General features: G+C 37.8%; 1 protein-coding gene across 1 annotated transcript in view; it reads left to right on the top strand.

The window, feature by feature from the left end:
• The first annotated feature begins 9,431 nt into the window (after nt 1-9,431).
• Nucleotides 9,432-19,468, top strand: part of LOC145712971 (uncharacterized) — a 172,491-nt gene continuing 162,454 nt past the window's right edge. Inside the window, exons 1-2 of the mRNA XM_081790730.1 lie at nt 9,432-9,494; nt 17,526-17,689. Of these exons, the coding sequence (XP_081646856.1) occupies nt 9,432-9,494; nt 17,526-17,689 (227 nt within the window). The remainder of the gene's footprint in view (nt 9,495-17,525; nt 17,690-19,468) is intronic.

Genomic DNA, 19,468 nt, shown 5'->3' on the forward strand with positions numbered 1-19,468 from the left:
GGGTCATCTGGGGGGTGTTGTGGGGTGCTTTGCACCTGGGCTGTCTTGATGATATGGAGTTTACTGTAGTGGGTGCAGGGTAGAAGTTTTCTGATGTGCACTGTGCTGGGACAGCCTTGGTGGGATAGCAGGAGCTGGGGTGGATGCTGGTAGGTGAGAGACACCTTGGGAGGACTATTGGACCTGGTTTGGCAAGGCACCTGGTGCTCACTGAGATGGCAGGCCAACTGGAGCACCCTGTGTTCTTATTTGTACTATCAAGATGGAGGGATAATGTAAACCATGGTGTTGCCAGCAGCTATGACTCTGGAGAGAGTTCCAGCAGTTCCCTTACCATTTAGTGAATGCTCTAGGATTAGTAAATGGGTTTCCTTCACTTATAGTCTAGTTGCTCTTTAAATTGTTTTTAATTCTGTGCCCCCACTGAGATTTTTAGTAGGTCTTTGTATTTTAGAGAAATTTCTCTTTGTTTATTATAGGAGTTGGTAATGCTTATTTAGTAAGTCCAACAAAAAAGCTGTTTTGTGCTGTCAAAGTTACTTGCATATCCCAGGACCTGGGTATCTCTTGTAATCTACAGTGCTCTGCTCCCTACCCTACTACTAAGGCTGAATAACTAATGGGGATATTCCTTAGAAATAGCCTGGAAAGTCTTTGAAAGATAGAGCAATTTCAGCATTTGCAGTCTTTGTTTTTCTCTTATATTGATGGAAAACCTTTGATTTTTACATAGTCGTAGAATGGATAGAATTTGTTATATCTCACAATTAATGTAGTTGAGTTAGTATAATTTTGACAGTCCTATCATGTTTATCATAGTTACAAATTCTTCCTTTTGCATGGGAAATTAGGGATATCCACTTATGGCCATTACTAATGGGATTTCCTGATATTTGGACTTAATGGTAGCACATGTGTCTGTATTATAGGTATCGCAAAGATGAATATGAGTGGGTGTCAGAGAACTAAGGCCCTCCAGGGCAGATGGCCACTACCATCAAAAAGGAGAGACATATCTTCATATTTCCTGCAGGATTTAAAGAAGTGGCTTTGGAGCAGAAGTGGGTGAAAAAACTGAAGGTCAGTATAGATAATAATTCCTGATATATATATAGAGTGCCTTTTAAATATATTATCTCTAGGGGTGCTTGGGTGGCTCAGTCGACTGAGCCTCTGGCTCTTGATTTTGGCTCAGATCATTATCCCAGGGTTGTGGGATTGAGCCCCATGTTAGTCTCCATGCTGAGCATGGAGCCTGCTTGAGATTCTCTCTCTCTTTCCCTCTGTCCCTCTCTCCTGCCCACACACTTTCTCTCTAAAATTTAAAAAAAAAAATACATTATCTCTATTAAGCTTACACAATGATCCAGTGACATAATAATCCTCTTTTGCAAATGAAGAAATAAAACTCAGAAGAGTATCTCCCATGGCCACATAATTGATAAACTAATTTCAACACAAAAACTTAGTAATAAGGGAAAATATTGCCCTCTGAAATTAAAGTTTAAGTTAAAAATGTATTGGGATACACACACACATGCGCGTGCGCTCGCGCGCGCGCACACACACACACACACACACACACACACCCCTAGGATTGCTCCTAGGTCTGGAATGGTTGACTATAATTTGATAGACTGCTTTAATCTCTCTCAACAACAGATGTGTGACATGGAAAGGGGCTTAATCAGCAAGTGTGGAGAAAATCCTGCCTGGTTTGCTGGCTTGGAAGACAGTTGGCCTTTTGGGGGACACACTATTTCCTATGCATGCCTTGTGAACTTTTTTCTTTAATTTCTCCATTCTCCATTGCACCATGCTGCCTGTCCTTGTCTTCGTCATTTTATGTATTCAAAATATAACCCAAAGATTTATAAGGCATCTCCCTATCATGTGCATAGCAGTAGACCAGATACTGGAGACACAGAATAGAACAGACTATATGTAGTTCCTCTGTACATTGGAGAGGATAGATGTAGCAACAGGTAAGATTATTTACTCATTAGGTATGTAAGCGCATTGTGACCATGGTATTATGCAAAACTAATACCTTATTTGCACTGAGATGAGAGAGGAAGGCAGGAAATTATCTTTTTCCACACCTAATTCATCACATTCCCCCTCCACTCCTTCAATCTGTGCTGTAATACTACTTGGAATTGTAAAATGAACATCTGTGCAGTAGGAAATAGCCATTGGACTTTGATAGACTATCAGTATTTTCTAGACTCTGGATTTATAGGGGGCATAAAAGTATTTCATAATTGATTTTTGATCAATTTATGCTCAACTTTGATCATAATGCCAAGTTCCATTTTAGGCCTATTCTGAATTCTGGTTCACCTTCAAACCATTTCTTTTTAAATGTCTTTTTTTCTTCCTTCTGTCTTGTCTTGTCCTTCCTACCCTTCTCTTTTTTCTCTCCCCCCTCTCTTTCTCTGTATCTGACTATCTCTGTTTCTACTGAAGGCTAGAGAAAAGATGATACAATTGGAACAGAGTATTTGTTGTGGAAGAAGCATTTACACATTTAAAAGATGGTGTTAAAATGCAATAATAATTAAAACAGCAACAACATGTGGAACATTTTGTTTCCTGACCCTTTGAAAATTATTTCACTCCTGAGATTTCAGTAGCCTGGTTATGACAAACTGAAATACGAAGCTACACTTAAAATATAAAGAGTATGGAGGAAAAAGAGTTTGTCATATAGTAGTTAAGTCTTACTGCTTCTTTTAAATGCCTTTTCCCTTTTTACCTTTAATATTTAATTATTAAAAATTTCAATCATGGAATCAAGTTGCATTTTGCAGAAAACACCAATATACACAACTATATAAATTTGGAATTGTCATGTTACCGTACTTGCTTTATCTATCCATCCTTTTAATCTATCTTTTTTTTATATACATTTCAAAGCGATTGCTTAAAAATGCTTTTGCTATGATTTCATGGGAGTGAATAGAGAATTTTTAGTCTACAGTGTTAAATTTCTTCTCTTCATTAATTCAGATCAACGCCCCACCCATCTACTCTTTACTCTGTGCCATGAAAGTTGACTACATCTGTGGGCTTCCCTAACCTCTGGTTTCTGGTTGGGTTCAGATTATGGAAAATGCTGGTAGAAATCAGAGGAAGGAAAGAGTGTAAGGTTGGATTACTTCATCTCCCAGTCTCCCTCCCAGTATGGTTTCTGGTAACTGGCTATATTCTTCAGGCTGCAGGCCTTGACTCTTGACTGTTGATTTGACTTCCTAACTAGTTCTTTAATTAAACTCTCCTCAAATTATCCTAATTCCAGTGTTTCATCTGTTTCCTGCTGGGACCTTAACAAAGAGACTTTAGAGGATTAAAAGTTTACTTTGGTTTGGGTGATCCAGGATGATTCCACAAGTAGATTGTATTGTATTTTATTATTATTATTTTTAAAAGCTTATTTTTTCTGAGGGAGGGAGAGAACAAATTGGCAGGAAGAAGAGTGAGAGAGAGAATCCCAAGCAGACTCTGCACTCTGAGTGCCGAGCCTGATATGAGGCTTGAACTCATGAATCACGAGACCATGACCTGAGCCAAAATCAAGAGTCTGATGCTTAACTGACTGAGCCACCCAGGCACCCCAGTAGATTGTATTTTAATTTTTTTAATGTTTTTTTTATTTTTGTGTATGTGTGTGAGAGAGAGCGTGTGCGTGTGAGCGGGGGAGGGGCAGAGAGAGAGATGGAGAAACAGAATCTGAAGCAGGCTCCAGGCTCTGAGCTGTCAGCACAGAGCCCAATGTGGGGCTTGAACTTACAAACTGGGAGATCATGACCTGAGCTGAAGTCGGACGCTTAACTGACTGAGCCACCCAGGCACGCCATTTTGTATTTTAGTTGGGTTTCCACGGAAAGGAGTAGGGTAGATAGGAGTGGAGAGTGTTCAGAAGGATGGAATGACAGGAATAGTATTACAATATGAAGGGGTGGAGAGTACCAAATATGTTTGGGCGTAGTTTAAAAACCACTTTGATTAGGGACACCTGGGTAGCTCAGTCGGTTGGGCATCCAACTTTGGCTCAGGTCATGATCTCACCGTTTGTGAGTTCAAGCCCTGTGTTGGGCTCTGTACTGACAGCTCAGAGCCTGGAACCTGCTTCAGATTCTCTGTCTCCTTCTGTCTCTATGCCCCTCCCCCCGCTTGTGCTCTTTCTCTCTTAAAAATAAATAAATCAACTTAAAAAAATACACTTTGATTAAAGTAAGAGGCTTATGAAGGAAGGCTACTAGTTGGAGTCAGATCATACATGACCTTGAATACCAGGCCAGGAAGTCTGTTCTTTATCCTGCAGTCTTTGAGGTCCCACTTAAAAAGAGTAGCAACATGGTCAAAAAAAGTATTTTCTGATCTTTAACTTGGCTTTGGATCGATTAGAGTGGAGATATTCTAGAGGTAAGGAAAAGACTCCAGAAGGAACAGTTGAGACTTGAGGTAATTAAGATGTAAATTATATCGATATCATGGAAATGAAATGGAAGGGACAGATTCCAAAGGACAGAATGAGAGATCATGGTGCCTGGTGGATGGGAAGGAGGAATCAAAGAAGGTTCACTTTGGAAAAGAGTGATCCCATGGAGAGAAACAGTAAGATGATGAGAAAGTGATTTTGAGAGGGCTATGGTCTTATGTTTAGGTTTTTTAGGCAGGTTAAATATATAAATGTAATTCAGGTCATAACACCTGAATGGAAATGACTGGCAGGCAGAGAAAAAGGCTAAATTTGAGTGTAGATAGAGAAATGAGAGCTTAAGGGCTTGTCTTGGGGTCATCTACTTAGAAAAGGAAGGCGGATAGAGAAATACTATTATTTCAAAAAAATTTTTTTAATGTTTATTTATTTTTGAGAGAGAGAGAGAGGCAGACAGACAGAGAGTGAGCAGGGGAGGGGCAGAGAGAGAGGGAGACAGAGAATCCAAAGCATACTCAGGCTCTGAGCTGTCAGTACAGAGCATGATGCAGAGCTTGAACTCAACGAAGGCGAGATCATGACCTGAGCTAAAGTTGGATGCTTAACTGACTGAGCCACCCACGCACCCCAAGAAACATTATTTATTACATGCTTACCATGTTCTAGGCTCAAATCACTGACTTGCTCAGTAAAGTATATTTTATTGCCCCATTATATAGATGAGGAGACTACAGTATCAGGTTAAATAAATTTGCTCAGGTGCTAATTATCAGAGTTGAGGCTTAAACTGAAGTCCAAAAGTTTCCACATCTAACATCTTTCTAAAATAGTATATCAGAGATAGAATTAAAGCTATGACAGTAGATAAAATCTCTCAAAGAAAGTGTATAGCAAGAAGATCAGTGGATTAAAACTAACTCATGGAGGGTTAACCAGGACTCTTTTGGTTGAAAGCTACAGAAACCAAACTGAAGTAGTTTGAACAATTAAGTAAGTTTTATTCGTTCTTCTTTATTTTTTTTTTTTTGGATATTAATGCTTATATTTATGTTTCCATCTTAAAAAATTATAATGTTTAATTGAGAAAGAGCCATTGATAAGTAGAATAAAAAGATTTCAATTTTTATGCTGTAGAGGTTAAGTATTTTGGAGATTAGCAAGATCTCAGTGAATATAAAGTAGTTTCCATGACTTTTTTTCTCCTAGCATGGAATATAAATTATTTCACTGAATACATGAATATCCATATTTTAATGGTTTCTTTTTTTTTCAATATATGAAATTTATTGTCAAATTGGTTTCCATACAACACCCAGTGCTCATCCCAAAAGGTGCCCTCCTCAGTACCCATCACCCACCCTCCCCTCCCTCCCATCCCCCATCAACCCTCAGTTTGTTCTCAGTTTTTAAGAGTCTCTTATGCTTTGGCTCTCTCCCACTCTAACCTCCTTTTTTTTTTTCCTTCCCCTCCCCCATGAGTTTCTGTTAAGTTTCTCAGGATCCAAATAAGAGTGAAAACATATGGTATCTGTCTTTCTCTTTATGGCTTATTTCACTTAGCATAACACTCTCTAGTTCCGTCCACGTTACTACAAAAGGCCATATTTCATTCTTTCTCATTGCCACGTAGTACTCCATTGTGTATATAAACCACAATTTCTTTATCCATTCATCAGTTGATGGACATTTAGGCTCTTTCCATAATTTGGCTATTGTTGAGAGTGCTGCTATAAACATTGGGGTACAAGTGCCCCTATGCATCAGTACTCCTGTATCCCTTGGATAAATTCCTAGCAGTGCTATTGCTGGGTCATAGGGTAGGTCTATTTTTAATTTTTTGAGGAACCTCCACACTGTTTTCCAGAGTGGCTGCACCAATTTGCATTCCCACCAACAGTGCAAGAGGGTTCCCGTTTCTCCACATCCTCTCCAGCATCTATAGTCTCCTGATTTGTTCATTTTGGCCACTCTGACTGGCGTGAGGTGATACCTGAGTGTGCTTTTGATTTGTATTTCCCTGATGAGCAGTGACTTTGAGCATCTTTTCATGTGCCTGTTGGCCATCCGGATGTCTTCTTTAGAGAAGTGTCTATTCATGTTTTCTGCCCATTTCTTCACTGGGTTATTTGTTTTTCAGGTGTGGAGTTTGATGAGCTCTTTATAGATTTTGGATACTAGCCCTTTGTCCGATGTGTCATTTGCAAATATCTTTTCCCATTCCGTTGGTTGCCTTTTAGTTTTGTTGGTTGTTTCCTTTGCTGTGCAGAAGCTTTTTATCTTCATAAGGTCCCAGTAGTTCATTTTTGCTTTTAATTCCCTTGCCTTTGGGGATGTGACGAGTAAGAGATTGCTACGGCTGAGGTCAGAGAGGTCTTTTCCTGCTTTCTCCTCTAGGGTTGTGATGGTTTCCTGTCTCACATTCAGGTCCTTTATCCATTTTGAGTTTATTTTTGTGAATGGTGTGAGAAAGTGGTCTAGTTTCAACCTTCTGCATGTTGCTGTCCAGTTCTCCCAGCACCATTTGTTAAAGAGACAGTCTTTTTTCCATTGGATATTCTTTCCTGCTTTGTCAAAGATGAGTTGGCCATATGTTTGTGGGTCTAGTTCTGGGGTTTCTATTCTATTCCATTGGTCTATGTGTCTGTTTTTATGCCAATACCATGCTGTCTTGATGATTACAGCTTTGTAGTAGAGGCTAAAGTCTGGGATTGTGATGCCTCCTGCTTTGGTCTTCTTCAAAATTACTTTGGCTATTTGGGGCCTTTTGTGGTTCCATATGAATTTTAGGATTGCTTGTTCTAGTTTTGAGAAGAATGCTGGTGCAATTTTGATTGAGATTGCATTGAATGTGTAGATAGTTTTGGGTAGTATTGACATTTTGGCAATATTTATTCTTCCAATCCATGAGCACAGAATGTTTTTCCATTTCTTTATATCTTCTTCAATTTCCTTCATAAGCTTTCTATAGTTTACAGCATACAGATCTTTTACATCTTTGGTTAGATTTATTCCTAGGTATTTTATGCTTCTTGGTGCAATTGTGAATGGGATCAGTTTCTTTATTTGTCTTTCTGTTGCTTCATTATTAGTGTATAAGAATGCAACTAATTTCTGTACATTGATTTTGTATCCTGCAACTTTGCTGAATTCATGTATCAGTTCTAGCAGACTTTTGGTGGAGTCTGTTGGATTTTCCATGTATAATATTGTGTCATCTGCAAAAAGTGAAGTTTTATTGGTTCTTAAACAACTATGGGGAGGGCAAGAAGTCACATAGATCAAGGACAAGGATGATGGGAAAGACCACTGTATTTAGTGATTAGGATGGTGATTTTCATCTTTTGAAAATTTGATAAACTCTCACCATGCCAAACACTTAAAACTTCAGATGCAGTTAGGGTTTCATAGTCTCCCACTTAAATCTAGGATTAGGGCCACAATTTATGTAGAGCTGAAGGAACGGAAATGAGATTTCATGGAAATAAGGGGGTAGAGTGTGCTGATTAATTTTATGTCAACTTCATTAGGCCATGGTACCTATATCTTTGGTCAAACATTATTCTAGAAGTTTCTGTGAAGGTATTTTTAGATAATATTAACATATAAATCTGCAGACTTTACATAATGCAGATTACTTTCTGCAGTGTTGGTGGGCCTTATCTAACTAGTAGAAGGCTTTAATTAAAGAAAAGAAAAGCCCTAACCATCCTCAGAAGAGAGAATTCTGTTAGCCAACTGCCTTCAGACTCAAACTTCAGCATCAACTCTTCCCTGGGTCTCCAACCTGGCAGCCTACCCTGCAGATTTTGGATATGTCAACCTCCATAATCATGTGAGCTCTCTCTCTTTCTGTATGTATATCATGCACACACACATATTTGTGGATATATGTAAATATCTATTCTGCTTCTATTTCTCTGAAAAACCATGGCTAATACATCATAGGAGAAAAGAGGATATCATTTGTAGCTTGCTCTTTTGAGAAGTTTCATAGTGAAAGGAAAGAGAAAAACAGACCTATCACAAAAGGAAAAACAGACCTATCACAAAATGTTATTTTCAGGAATATGCTAAGGAAGAGAGAGATAAAAACACTGTAAGAAGTTGTGAGAGCCTGATTAAGTTTGGCATGCACTGGTACTGTACTGCTATGAAGTGGAAGTGCTGGGTCTGTTGAATAAGAGAGGCTTCTGAGAAGTCTTAATATTAAAGGGTCTTAGCAACAGAGGAGGATGTGTGATTGCTAGAGATGTCTATAAAGGATGAGATGGTAAGCAAACCATTTCCTCGGAAGTTTGGAAGTGGGCCAGATAGTAGGTCAGGGAAATTATGGTGATGGCATATATTACTTGGGGTCTAGTTCTGATTGCCATAATATAGACCAAAATCACAATGACTTAAACAGGACAAAGTTTGTTCTCTCTTACATAGCAGTCTGAGCATAAATAGCTGAGATGTGGCATGGCAGTTACATGGCATTAGGGACTCAAATTCCTCTCTTGCTGCTTAGCTATCCCTGGGCCAAGTTTGTTCATCAGCACATTCAAAGATGGCTCGCTACCCCCATTTCCACATCTGAGGAAGAAGAAAAAAAGAAAAGGGAAGGGTAAATCTTTTCCTCTTAAGAGGATGTTTTAAAAGTTGTACACTTAACCACTAGTCACAGGGCCATGCCTTGCTACAATGGAAACCAAGATTATGTTCTTTTCCTAGTGATTATGTGTCCAGCTAAAGCTGAGTACTCTGTTAATAAAGGATGTAGGAAAGAATGGTTACAGAAGGACAACTGACAGTATTTCCCATGTCATGGTAAGCAACAGCAGCAGTGATTTGATGAGGACAATATATAAGAATGGCTTCTATGCAAAGAGATCAGATATATATGTCAGTTACATAGTTCCAAAATGGTGTTAAGAATGAGCATGAGACCAGCTCTCTTCTCTCACCCTTTTTCATTAACTTAGATAACATGGTACCTCTATAGATAATGGTAGTGAGAAATGATAGTATCTTCATGGATAGCCAGGAAAGGACTAGAAAAGATAGTCAGGTGAGTAGGAATGAATGAGTACCATAGGACATATGTTCTACCCTTCCCCTAATCAACTTTCCCAAGGGAATTTAAAACTTTGTGGTCACAATGAAAAGAATGGTCATGAGAAAGTGAAATCAAATATGTAAATGATAAAATATAAGTCATGGAACACCTACCAGAATGGTTATAATCAAAGAGACCATCACAAGTATTGGCAGAGATGCTTGGCAGAGAAACTGGGGCCTTCACACATTGCTGGTAGGAATGTAAAATGATGCAGCTACCTTGGAAAATAATTTGGCAGTTTCTAAAAAGGTTCAACAGAGTTACCATATGACCCACTCTAGGTATATACCCAAGAGAGATAAAAACCTATGTCCACATAAAAACTTGTACATAATATTTATACCAGCATTATCCATGATAGCTAGAAAGTAGAACACCCCAAATGTGTGATGAATGGGTAAATAAAATGTGGTATATCCAGGGGCACCTGCGTGGCTTAGTTGGTTAATCATCTGACTCTTGATTTCATCTCAGATCATGATCTCATGGTTCATGAGTTCAAGCCTTGAGTTCTGTGCTGATAGTATGGAGTCTACTTAGGATTCTCTCTTTCTCCCTGTCTGCTCCTCTCCCACTCACACATGATTGTATCTCTCTTTCTCTCTAAAAAAATACATAAATAAGGGGTACCTGGGTGGCTCAGTTGGTTGAGCGGCCGACTTTGGCTCAGGTCATGATCTCACATTCCTGGGTTCGAGCCCTGTTTTGGGATCTGTGCTAACATCTTGGATCCTGGAGGCTGCTTTGTAATCTGTGTCTCTTACTCTCTGCCCCTCCCCTGCTCACACTCTGTCTCTCTCTGCCTCTCAAAAAATAAAATAAAACATTAAAAAAAATTAAAAAATAAGCACTTTAAAAACTGTGGTATATCCATAAAATGAAATATAATTTGATAATTTGTCTATAAAAAGAAATGAAGTACTGATACATGTCACAATGTGGACTAAACTTGAAAACATGCTAAGTGAAAGAAGCCAGTTGCAAAAGACATATTACATGATTCCACTAATATTAAATATCTGGAATAGACAAATTCATAGAGACAGAAAGTAGATTAGTGGTTGCCAAGGGCAAGGGGAATTGTGGGACAATGTGGATAATCCATATGGAATTTCTTTTTGGATTGATGGGAATGTTTTAAAATTGAACGTGGTGATGGTTGCACATCTCTGTGAATATGCTAAAAATGAATTATATACTTTACATGGGTGAGCTTTATGGTATATAAATTGTGTGTCAATAAAGATTTTTTTAAACAATTATCTATTTTTTGAAAGACAGAGAGAGACAGAGCATGAGTGAGGAGGAGCGGAGAGAGAGGGAAACACAGAATTTGAAGCAGGCTCCAGGCTCTGAGCTCTCAGCACAGAGCCCGATGTGGGGCTTGAACTCACAAACTGTGAGATCATGACCTGAGCTGAAGTCAGACACTCAACCAACTGAGCCACCCAGGCGTCCCATAAAGTTGTTAAAAGTAACTCATGGTTCACCTATTTGCAAATATTTTCATTATGATAAAAAGTAAAGGCAAAGAAGTAAAGGCATTAGGATTGATTGGTCAAAGGTTACCAGTGAACCAAGGTACTCTGGCTTGTAATGGCTCTTGAAGACCATAGACATAAGCACACAGTCCCATTTCAGTGACAATACTCTTAATACTGTACAAATGCAAGTAAGCTAAAGGAAAAAGGAGTGTGTTAAAAGATAATATTTTTAAAAAGGTAAAAACATGGTTCTTGTGCAGATTTAAAAATGAATATGTGTTAAAGATTTTTTTTAATTCATTCATTGAGAGAACTAGACAGATGTTATAACCATTTCAAAAGAGAATTAAAAAACAGACATATTTTTACAGAGTTGTAAAACAAAGACAATAAACAGGCCCAGAATCAGAAAACCTGGAAGATTGTGCTGTATGTAGAAAGTGTTAAAAAATGAGGGGTCTCTGGGAGGCTCAATCAGTTAAGTGTCCAACTTGTTATCTCAGCTCAGGTCTTGATCTCAGGGTCAGGAGTCCGAGTTCTGTGTTGGGCTCCATGCTGCCGTGAAGCCTACTTAAAAAAAAAAAAAGTGTTCAAAAATGAAAGTCTAGAGTCATACGACCTGGAGGAATATCCTCAAGACAATGCATAGTTGTCTATTGAAGCACATTTTTTTTTCCTTACTAAATGTTTACCTCCAATAGGGCATAGTGTGGATGGAGGGTTAGAGTAGAACTAGGGTGAGAAGGAATAAGAGTTGGAAGGACAAAAACATTCAACAGTTTGTGCTCAGAGCAGTAGACCTGACAGGAATGATGGAGGTATATACCAGAGATAAGAGAAAGGGAAATTTATTGTGACAAGAGGCAGTAGCTACAGGAGTAGAAGGACACATAAAAGGGAAGTCAGGGTTACCTAGGTGAAGGACAGGAGAACTTAAATAGATGGACTTTGACATATGACTTGATCACATGGATATTGCCACAAAGACAGTCCAGGCTAGATCCCTGCTTTTAAAATGCAAGGCTCAGTCATTGCTCAAGAAGTGCTTTAAAAACAATGACCAATTTTTCAAGTGACTAATTTACCTATAAAGTAGTTTGCCAACATCAACTTACCAAATGATTAATTGTCAAATAATCAATTCACCAATTTGTTTCAGTTTTGCTGTAACATTGGCAAATTGCTCCTTCAAAGAATTGATTTTCATTGAATTGGTCTACTTCCAGATTCTGATCCCTTAGGCAAACGAGTTTGCCAAAGTTGAGCTACCTTTTGTAAGCCTCACTCCATATTCATTAACTTATGCATTGATTTACTAGCAATTTCTTAAGTACCTACTGTGTGTCTGACACTATTTTAGGAGAGAACTTTCTGCCAATAGAGCTGTGGACAGAAATGCTTTCATCCACTGTATATAATGCATATATACTATATATATAATTGACAAAGATGTCTTATTTCTGTAAAAAATATTTTTACCAAATATTAAAAAATTGCAGGACTCCTGAAATAGGAGTCTAAATGCACAATATTAAGACATGGGAAACTGGTTGGGGTGCCTGGGTGGCTCAGTCGGTCAAGCATCTGACTTTGGCTCAGGTCATGATCTTGTGTTTAGAGGGTTGAAACCCTGTGTCAGGCTCTGTGCTGACAACTCAGAACCTGGAGCATAATTTGGATTCTCTGTCTCCCTCTCTCTTTGCCCCTCCTCTGCTTGTGCTCTGTTTTCTCTGTCTCTCAAAAATGAGTAAGTGTTAAAAAAAACAAAGCTAAAAAAAAAAAAAGACTGGTTAAAAATCCAACTGGTTAAAACTGGTTAAAAATCCAACAGAAAGTTATGGAGTGTTTTCCTGCATTGTGCTAGGTAGGACAAAAGGGGTAACAAATATACTGCAGGAAGAACCCAAGGAAAGACTATATTGGGTTTTTAAAATTCATGTGTAGGTTGCTTTACACAGGTCACCCTTTCCTTCCATAGAAATGATGTTATGAACAGGGATTATTTTCCTGGGTTGGCTCACAGCACTTTAATCCTCAATGTAGCAGTGAGCATGGCAAGAAAGGCAGTGTGTGATATAGTGTTAAAAACAAGAACTTTGGAATCTGTTAGACCTGAATATGAGTAACTGGGTAACCCTGGGTAAATTACTTAAGTGTTTTGAATCTCATTTGTAACATGAGAATGATCATACTACCCAAAGTGATTGGTAATTAAATGAAATAATGTAATACAAAAATCTTTCTCAAGACATTCTTCACCTTTTTATATGTAAATAAGCCCATCCCCTTCCCTTTTTTTTTCTGCTTTTTTTTTTATTTAAAAAAAAATTTTTTTTAATGTTTATTTATTTTTGAGACAGACAGAGCATGAGCGGGGGAGGGGCAGAGAGAGAGGGAGACACAGAATCGGAAGCAGGCTCCAGGCTCTGAGCTGTCAGCACAGAGCCCGACGCGGGGCTTGAACTCACGAGGCGTGAGATCATGATCTGAGCCGAAGTTGGATGCTCAACTGACTGAGCCACCCAGGCGCCCCTTTCCGCTTTCTTAAAAAGCACAGAGTAACCATAATTTAGTATTTTAGTGACTCTGGTTTATCAGCTACTTGTGTTCCTGAGGGCACCAGTCATACACCCACTGACTAAACCACCCAGGCACTCTGACACTTACCTATTTTTGTCCATTGCACAGGTGTAACATTTGCAGAATTGCTCTTGGGTCTTCAGAATTAATCCTGTTAAACAATTCTCCCCACATGCCCATTTTCTCGACATTCTATTATTTTTATTCTTTGCTTTCATTTCCATCCTAATCGCATGCATTTTAACTAGCACTGTCAAAATTCTGTTTTGCACTTAAGAAACATGAGGTTAATAAAGTCCATTTACAATCTCAAAACTAGATGCAAACACAGTAAACATGTAGAAAACTGATAAGTCATATTGTGATTACATACAACCATTGTTGCCATCATATCTTTGTTGAAGGAGGGCAGAGATGATATGTTTTGGCTCTGGAATGTAGCTTTGTTCCTGATCCATAACTTTGGGTAAAACTATGGGTAAAGGAGTTTCTACAGCAATAAGAAAAAACATGCATTCTTCATGACAGGGCCTCTAAATCCTCAGAGCCTATCTACATTTGGCTTACAGGCAATTCTAACGAATTAAGTCCTCTGGGTTCTCTCCCCAGAAGATTAAGAGTAGTACATAAGAAAGCTAGAATAACAGCCAGAAGTGATGCTTTATAGTGAAGGTGAGGCATCTAAATGATAAAAACATAAAATAACACTCTAAGACCATTTAATGTAGGAGAAATAGCCCTATATAAGTAAACTGTTCCTGAGGGCACCAGTTACTCTTGATTTCGGCTCAGGTCATGATCTCACGGTTTGTAGGATTAAGCCCTATGTCTGGCTGCATGCTGACAGTATAGAGCCTGCTTGGGATTCTCTCCCTCTCTCTCTCTGCCCCTCCCTGTGCTCTCTGTCTCTCTCAAAATAAATAAACTAAATAAAAAAAAAGATAGGTGTTGCATGTATAAAATGACTTAGCATGAGGCTATTCACTGCAGCTTTGTTTGTAATAGAAAAAGCCTGCAAACAACCTAATTGTACAACAAAAGGGGAGTTGGTAAATAATTATTATATATTCCTGCAATGGAAAACTATGAACATCTGAACAAATGAGGATACATATTGTTTACATATTGATATTGAATGGCTTCAGTTTAAGTTAAAAGAGCAGAAAAGCATTTATAGTATACTATCATTTCTGTAAGGGAAAGAATAAAAAATATATACTTACATATACTATTTTAAATGTGTAGAATATCTCTGTAAGAACATCTATAATATTACATCTGACACCGCAAAAATACAAAGGTTTATGAGAGTCTTCTATGAACAACTATATGCCAACAAGCAGAATAACCCAGAAGAAATGGAAATGTTTTTAGAAATATACAACCTACCAAGACTGAATCAGAAAGAATAGAAAATCTGAATGGATCAGTTGCTGATAAGGAGCTTGATTCAGTAATAAAAAATATCACAACAAAGCAAAGCCTGGGACAAGATGGCTCAACAGATGAATTATACAAAACATTTAAAAAAGAATCAAGACCAGTCCTCCCAAAATATTTCCAAAAAATCAAAGAGGAGGGAATACTCCCAATCTCCTTTTATGAGGATAGAATTACCCTGATATCAAAGCCAGACAAGGACAACTATAAGAAAAGAAAACCATAGGCCAATATCCTGATGCAGAGATTCTTAAATAAACAAACAAACAAACAAACAAACACAACTAACAAATTGAGTTCAGCAGCACATTAAAAGGATCATTAACCATGATCAAGTGTGATTTATCCCTGGAATGCAAAGAAGGTTAAATGTATGTAAATTGATAAATGTGATACATCATAGTAATAGAGTGAAAGAAAAAAAGCAATGTGATCATCTCAGAAGACACAGAAAAAGCAGTCAGAGAAAGACAAATATCATGTGCCTTCACACATATGTGGAATGTAAGGTACAAAACAGATGAACACAAGGAAGGGAAGCAAAAATAATGTAAAAACAGGGAGGGGGACAAAACATAAGAGACTCTTAAATACAGAGAACAAACTGAGGGTTGCTGGAGGGGTTTTGGGTAGGGAGATGGGCTAAGTGGGCAAGGGGCATTAAGGAGGAAGCTTGTTGGGATGAGCAGTGGGTGTTGCATGTAGGGGATGAATCACTGGATTCTAATCCTGAAATCATTATTGCACTATATGCTAACTTGGATGTAAATTAAAAAATAAAAATAAATAAAATAGAAAAAAAAAGAACAAGCATTTGACAAAATTCAACATCTGTTCATGATAAAATTAGGTATAGAAGGAACATACCTCAGCATAATAAAGGACATATATGACAAGCCCACAGCTAACATCATACTCAATGGTGAAAGTTTGAAAACTCACTCTAAGATCAGAAACAAGACAAGGGTGTCCACTCTCACCACTTCTATTCAACATAGTACAGGAACTCCTAATCAGAGCAATCAGGCCAGAAGAAGAAATACAAGGCATCACAATTGGAAAGGAAGAATATATTGTTTTTATTTTCAGATGACATGATATTATATATAGAAAATCCCAGAGGCTTTACCAAAAACTGTTAGTTCTAATCAATAAATTCAGTAAAGTTGCAGCATACACAATTAACATACAGAAATCAGTTGTGTTTCTATATACTAACAATGAATTATCTGAAAAAGAAATAAAATGATCCCATTTAAAACAGCATCAAAAACAATAAAATACTTAGGAATAAATTTAGCCAAGGAGATGAAAGAACTCTACACTGAAAACTATAAAATAGGGATGAAGGAAATTAAAGAAGACACAAATAAATGGAAAGGTATTCTCTGTTCATGAATTGAAAGAATTAATATTGTCAAAATGTCCATACCACCTAAAGCCACCTATAGATTCAGTGCAATCCTTGTCAAGATTCCAAACGGCATTTTTTACGAAAGTAGAAAAAAAAAATCTTAAAATCTATATGGAACTGCAGAAGACCCCATATAGCCAAGCAATCCTGAGAAAGAAAAAACTAAGCAAGAGGCATTAAACTTCATGATTTCAAACTATATCATAAAATTATAGTAATCAAAACAGTATGGTACTGGCACAAAAACAGACACACAAACTAATGGAACAAAACTGAAAGCTCAGATGTAAACCCATGCATATATGGCCAACTAATATTTCACAAAGAAGCCAGGAATATTCAACTGAAAAAAGACAATCTCTCTAATAAATGGTACTGGGAAACTTAGATATTCACCTGTAAAAGAATGACACTAGACCCTTATACTACTCACAAAAATTAACTCAAAATGGATTAAAGACTTAATGCAAACCTGAAACTATAAAAGTCCTAGAAGAAAACATGGGAAAAGCTCCTTGACTTAGGAATTGGTAATGGTTTTTTGGGTATGACACCTAAAACGTAAGCAACAAAAACAAAAATTAGCAAGTATGACTATATCACTCTAAAAAGCTTCTGCACAGCAAAAGAAATAGTGAGTGAAATGCAAAGGCAACCTACAGAACAGGAGAAAATATTTGTAAATCATTATCTGATAAGGGGTTAATATCCAAAATCTATGAAGAACTCCTACAACTCAATAGCAAAAAGATCAAATAATCTGAAGTTTCAAGGAGGAAGTAAGGTGGATCTTGGGGGATGAATAAGAATTATCCAGAAGGATAAGGAGAGTATGAAATAAGGAGAAACTACATTTATTGGGGGAGAGAATATGGTATAAAAATATATTTTAGGATATATTTGGTTAGGGGGTGTGTTGGGGAGTGGTATGAGTGGTCAGAGAGGTAAGAATGGAAAAGCAGACTGGGGTTTTGTGATGAGACTTATTAGCTCAGGAGTTTGGAGTTTATGCTCCTGTTCTATGTCTGTTATGATTTCCCTTCATGATGTTGAAAACTCTAGGAGAGTGTATTTCTTATTGACAGTTCAGAAGCCAAAGGAGGTGTTTCAGGTAGAGTGAGGATCAGGATTGCCTTTTGGAAAGATCATGTTGGCGGCGGGGTAGAGGGTGGACTAAAGGCGGCGGCAACAGATGAGAGAAGAAATTATGGGAGGATTAGAGAAGGGTGAGGGGATTCACAGGATATTTAGGGTGTCTTAGTCTGCTTAGGCTGCCATAATAAAATGCCATAGACTGGGTGGCTCAGACAGAAATTTACTTTTTCACAGTTTTGGTAGTAGGCCATGATCAAAATTCTTGCCAATGGGGTTTCTGGCTAGTGTCTACTTCTTGGCTTGCAGATGGCTGCCTTGTCACTGTGTGCCCACATGACCTCTTTTTTGTGTACCCTTAGTGGGGGGAGCTCTCTTGGTATCTGTACTTACAAGAACAGTAATTCTTTTGGATCAGAGCTCCACCATCATGGCCTCATTTATTCTTACCTCCATATAGGTCCTATCTGCAAGTATAGTTACATGAGGATTGAGATTTCAACACAGGAATTTTAGAGGAACACAATTCCGTCCACAGCATAGAGTGTCTTTTTATTCCTCAGTGCCTAGGATGGCACCTGTTCTTCATGTTCACAATGTAGAGGAACAAACATGAGTTTAGGAATCAGCCATAACTGGGTGTTTATCATTTACCAACTGAGTGACTTTAAGTTACTGATTTACTTAATCTCTCTAAATTCTCTTACCTGTAAAATGAAGATAATACTGTATTTTCACAATGTTGTGAGAATTATTTAAGACAGCGTATGTAGAGACTTCTGGCCCTTGGTCAAATGGGAGCTCAGGAATGGATATTTTTGCATAGTGGTATATACTTTACCTGCTGATTTGTCATTTCTTTTTCTGTCATTGATTTCATGGTTTCCACTTATAACCACAGGGTCACTATCTACCAGGAAAAAGGGAATGAATGGTAGGATTCAGTGCCAAAAAGAATAAATTTGCTTTTCTTTTTCATGTGATTTTACAGAATACACTGCATTGAAGGGGGGCTGGACTACCTATATGCACGTGAGTGTGGCTTATGTAAACCTTTACTGTTCAAATGTTTAATTTTCAACTTTTCATTATTTTGTGGTCACCATTCTTGCTAGCCTAGTTCTCTAATATTTATGAGATGTTTAAGTAAACATTGGAATATAACACAGTGCAATGCACTGCTAATAGAAAACAGCAGGGGGAAAGAGAGAAGTCCTTTTAATTTTTGTTACCAATATACCTCTATTAAAGTTCCCAATTGAGATTAAAGTTATCTGGGAGAAACACAGAGAGGAAACCTGAGCTAACAATATGAACATTCTGTATAGTAGGTCTTCACCTGGGGCTTTCTGTTCTTTGAGGAATCTGCAGATACATCCTTTTTTGACTGCAATCATACATTTGTAGAATTCAAAATAGAAAATACAGTGCATATCAATAACAGCAGCATATCAGCCTTAGTCTTTTTAAAAATTGAGAAGTTATATGGTTTTGGTGGTTTGTTTGTTTGTTTTTAAATATACTAGGCTTAAAGGTAAGCATTTGCTAAGGAGCAAATCCTAAGCATATCTTAAGGAGAATTTTTTATTTAAGTGGAACTAGGTATTTTTTTCAAGTTCAAAGTATCTTCTGAAAGAGTTTCAATTTGCTTTCTGTTTTTGTCTTTTCACTAAATAAGGTGAGTGCAAATTGCCTCTAGTAGGACTCTTGGTGCTTTAATCAAAGACCTGGCGACATATGTGGGGGAGGGGATGTGGAGAGCAATTGCTTCCTTGGTGGATGGTGAAGTCTTGAATGAAAACAAGTATCATTTTCATTTGTGGGTTTCTGTTCAGTCTGTATCAGAGATTGGTAAGGAAAGGTGACAATAGGGACTCGCAAATTAAAAAATAATATTTCAGGTGGCTACTTCT

This window comes from Panthera onca, chromosome A2 (genome assembly GCF_046562875.1).
Source record: "Panthera onca isolate mPanOnc1 chromosome A2, mPanOnc1 haplotype 2, whole genome shotgun sequence".
NCBI classification, from domain to species: domain Eukaryota; kingdom Metazoa; phylum Chordata; class Mammalia; order Carnivora; family Felidae; genus Panthera; species Panthera onca.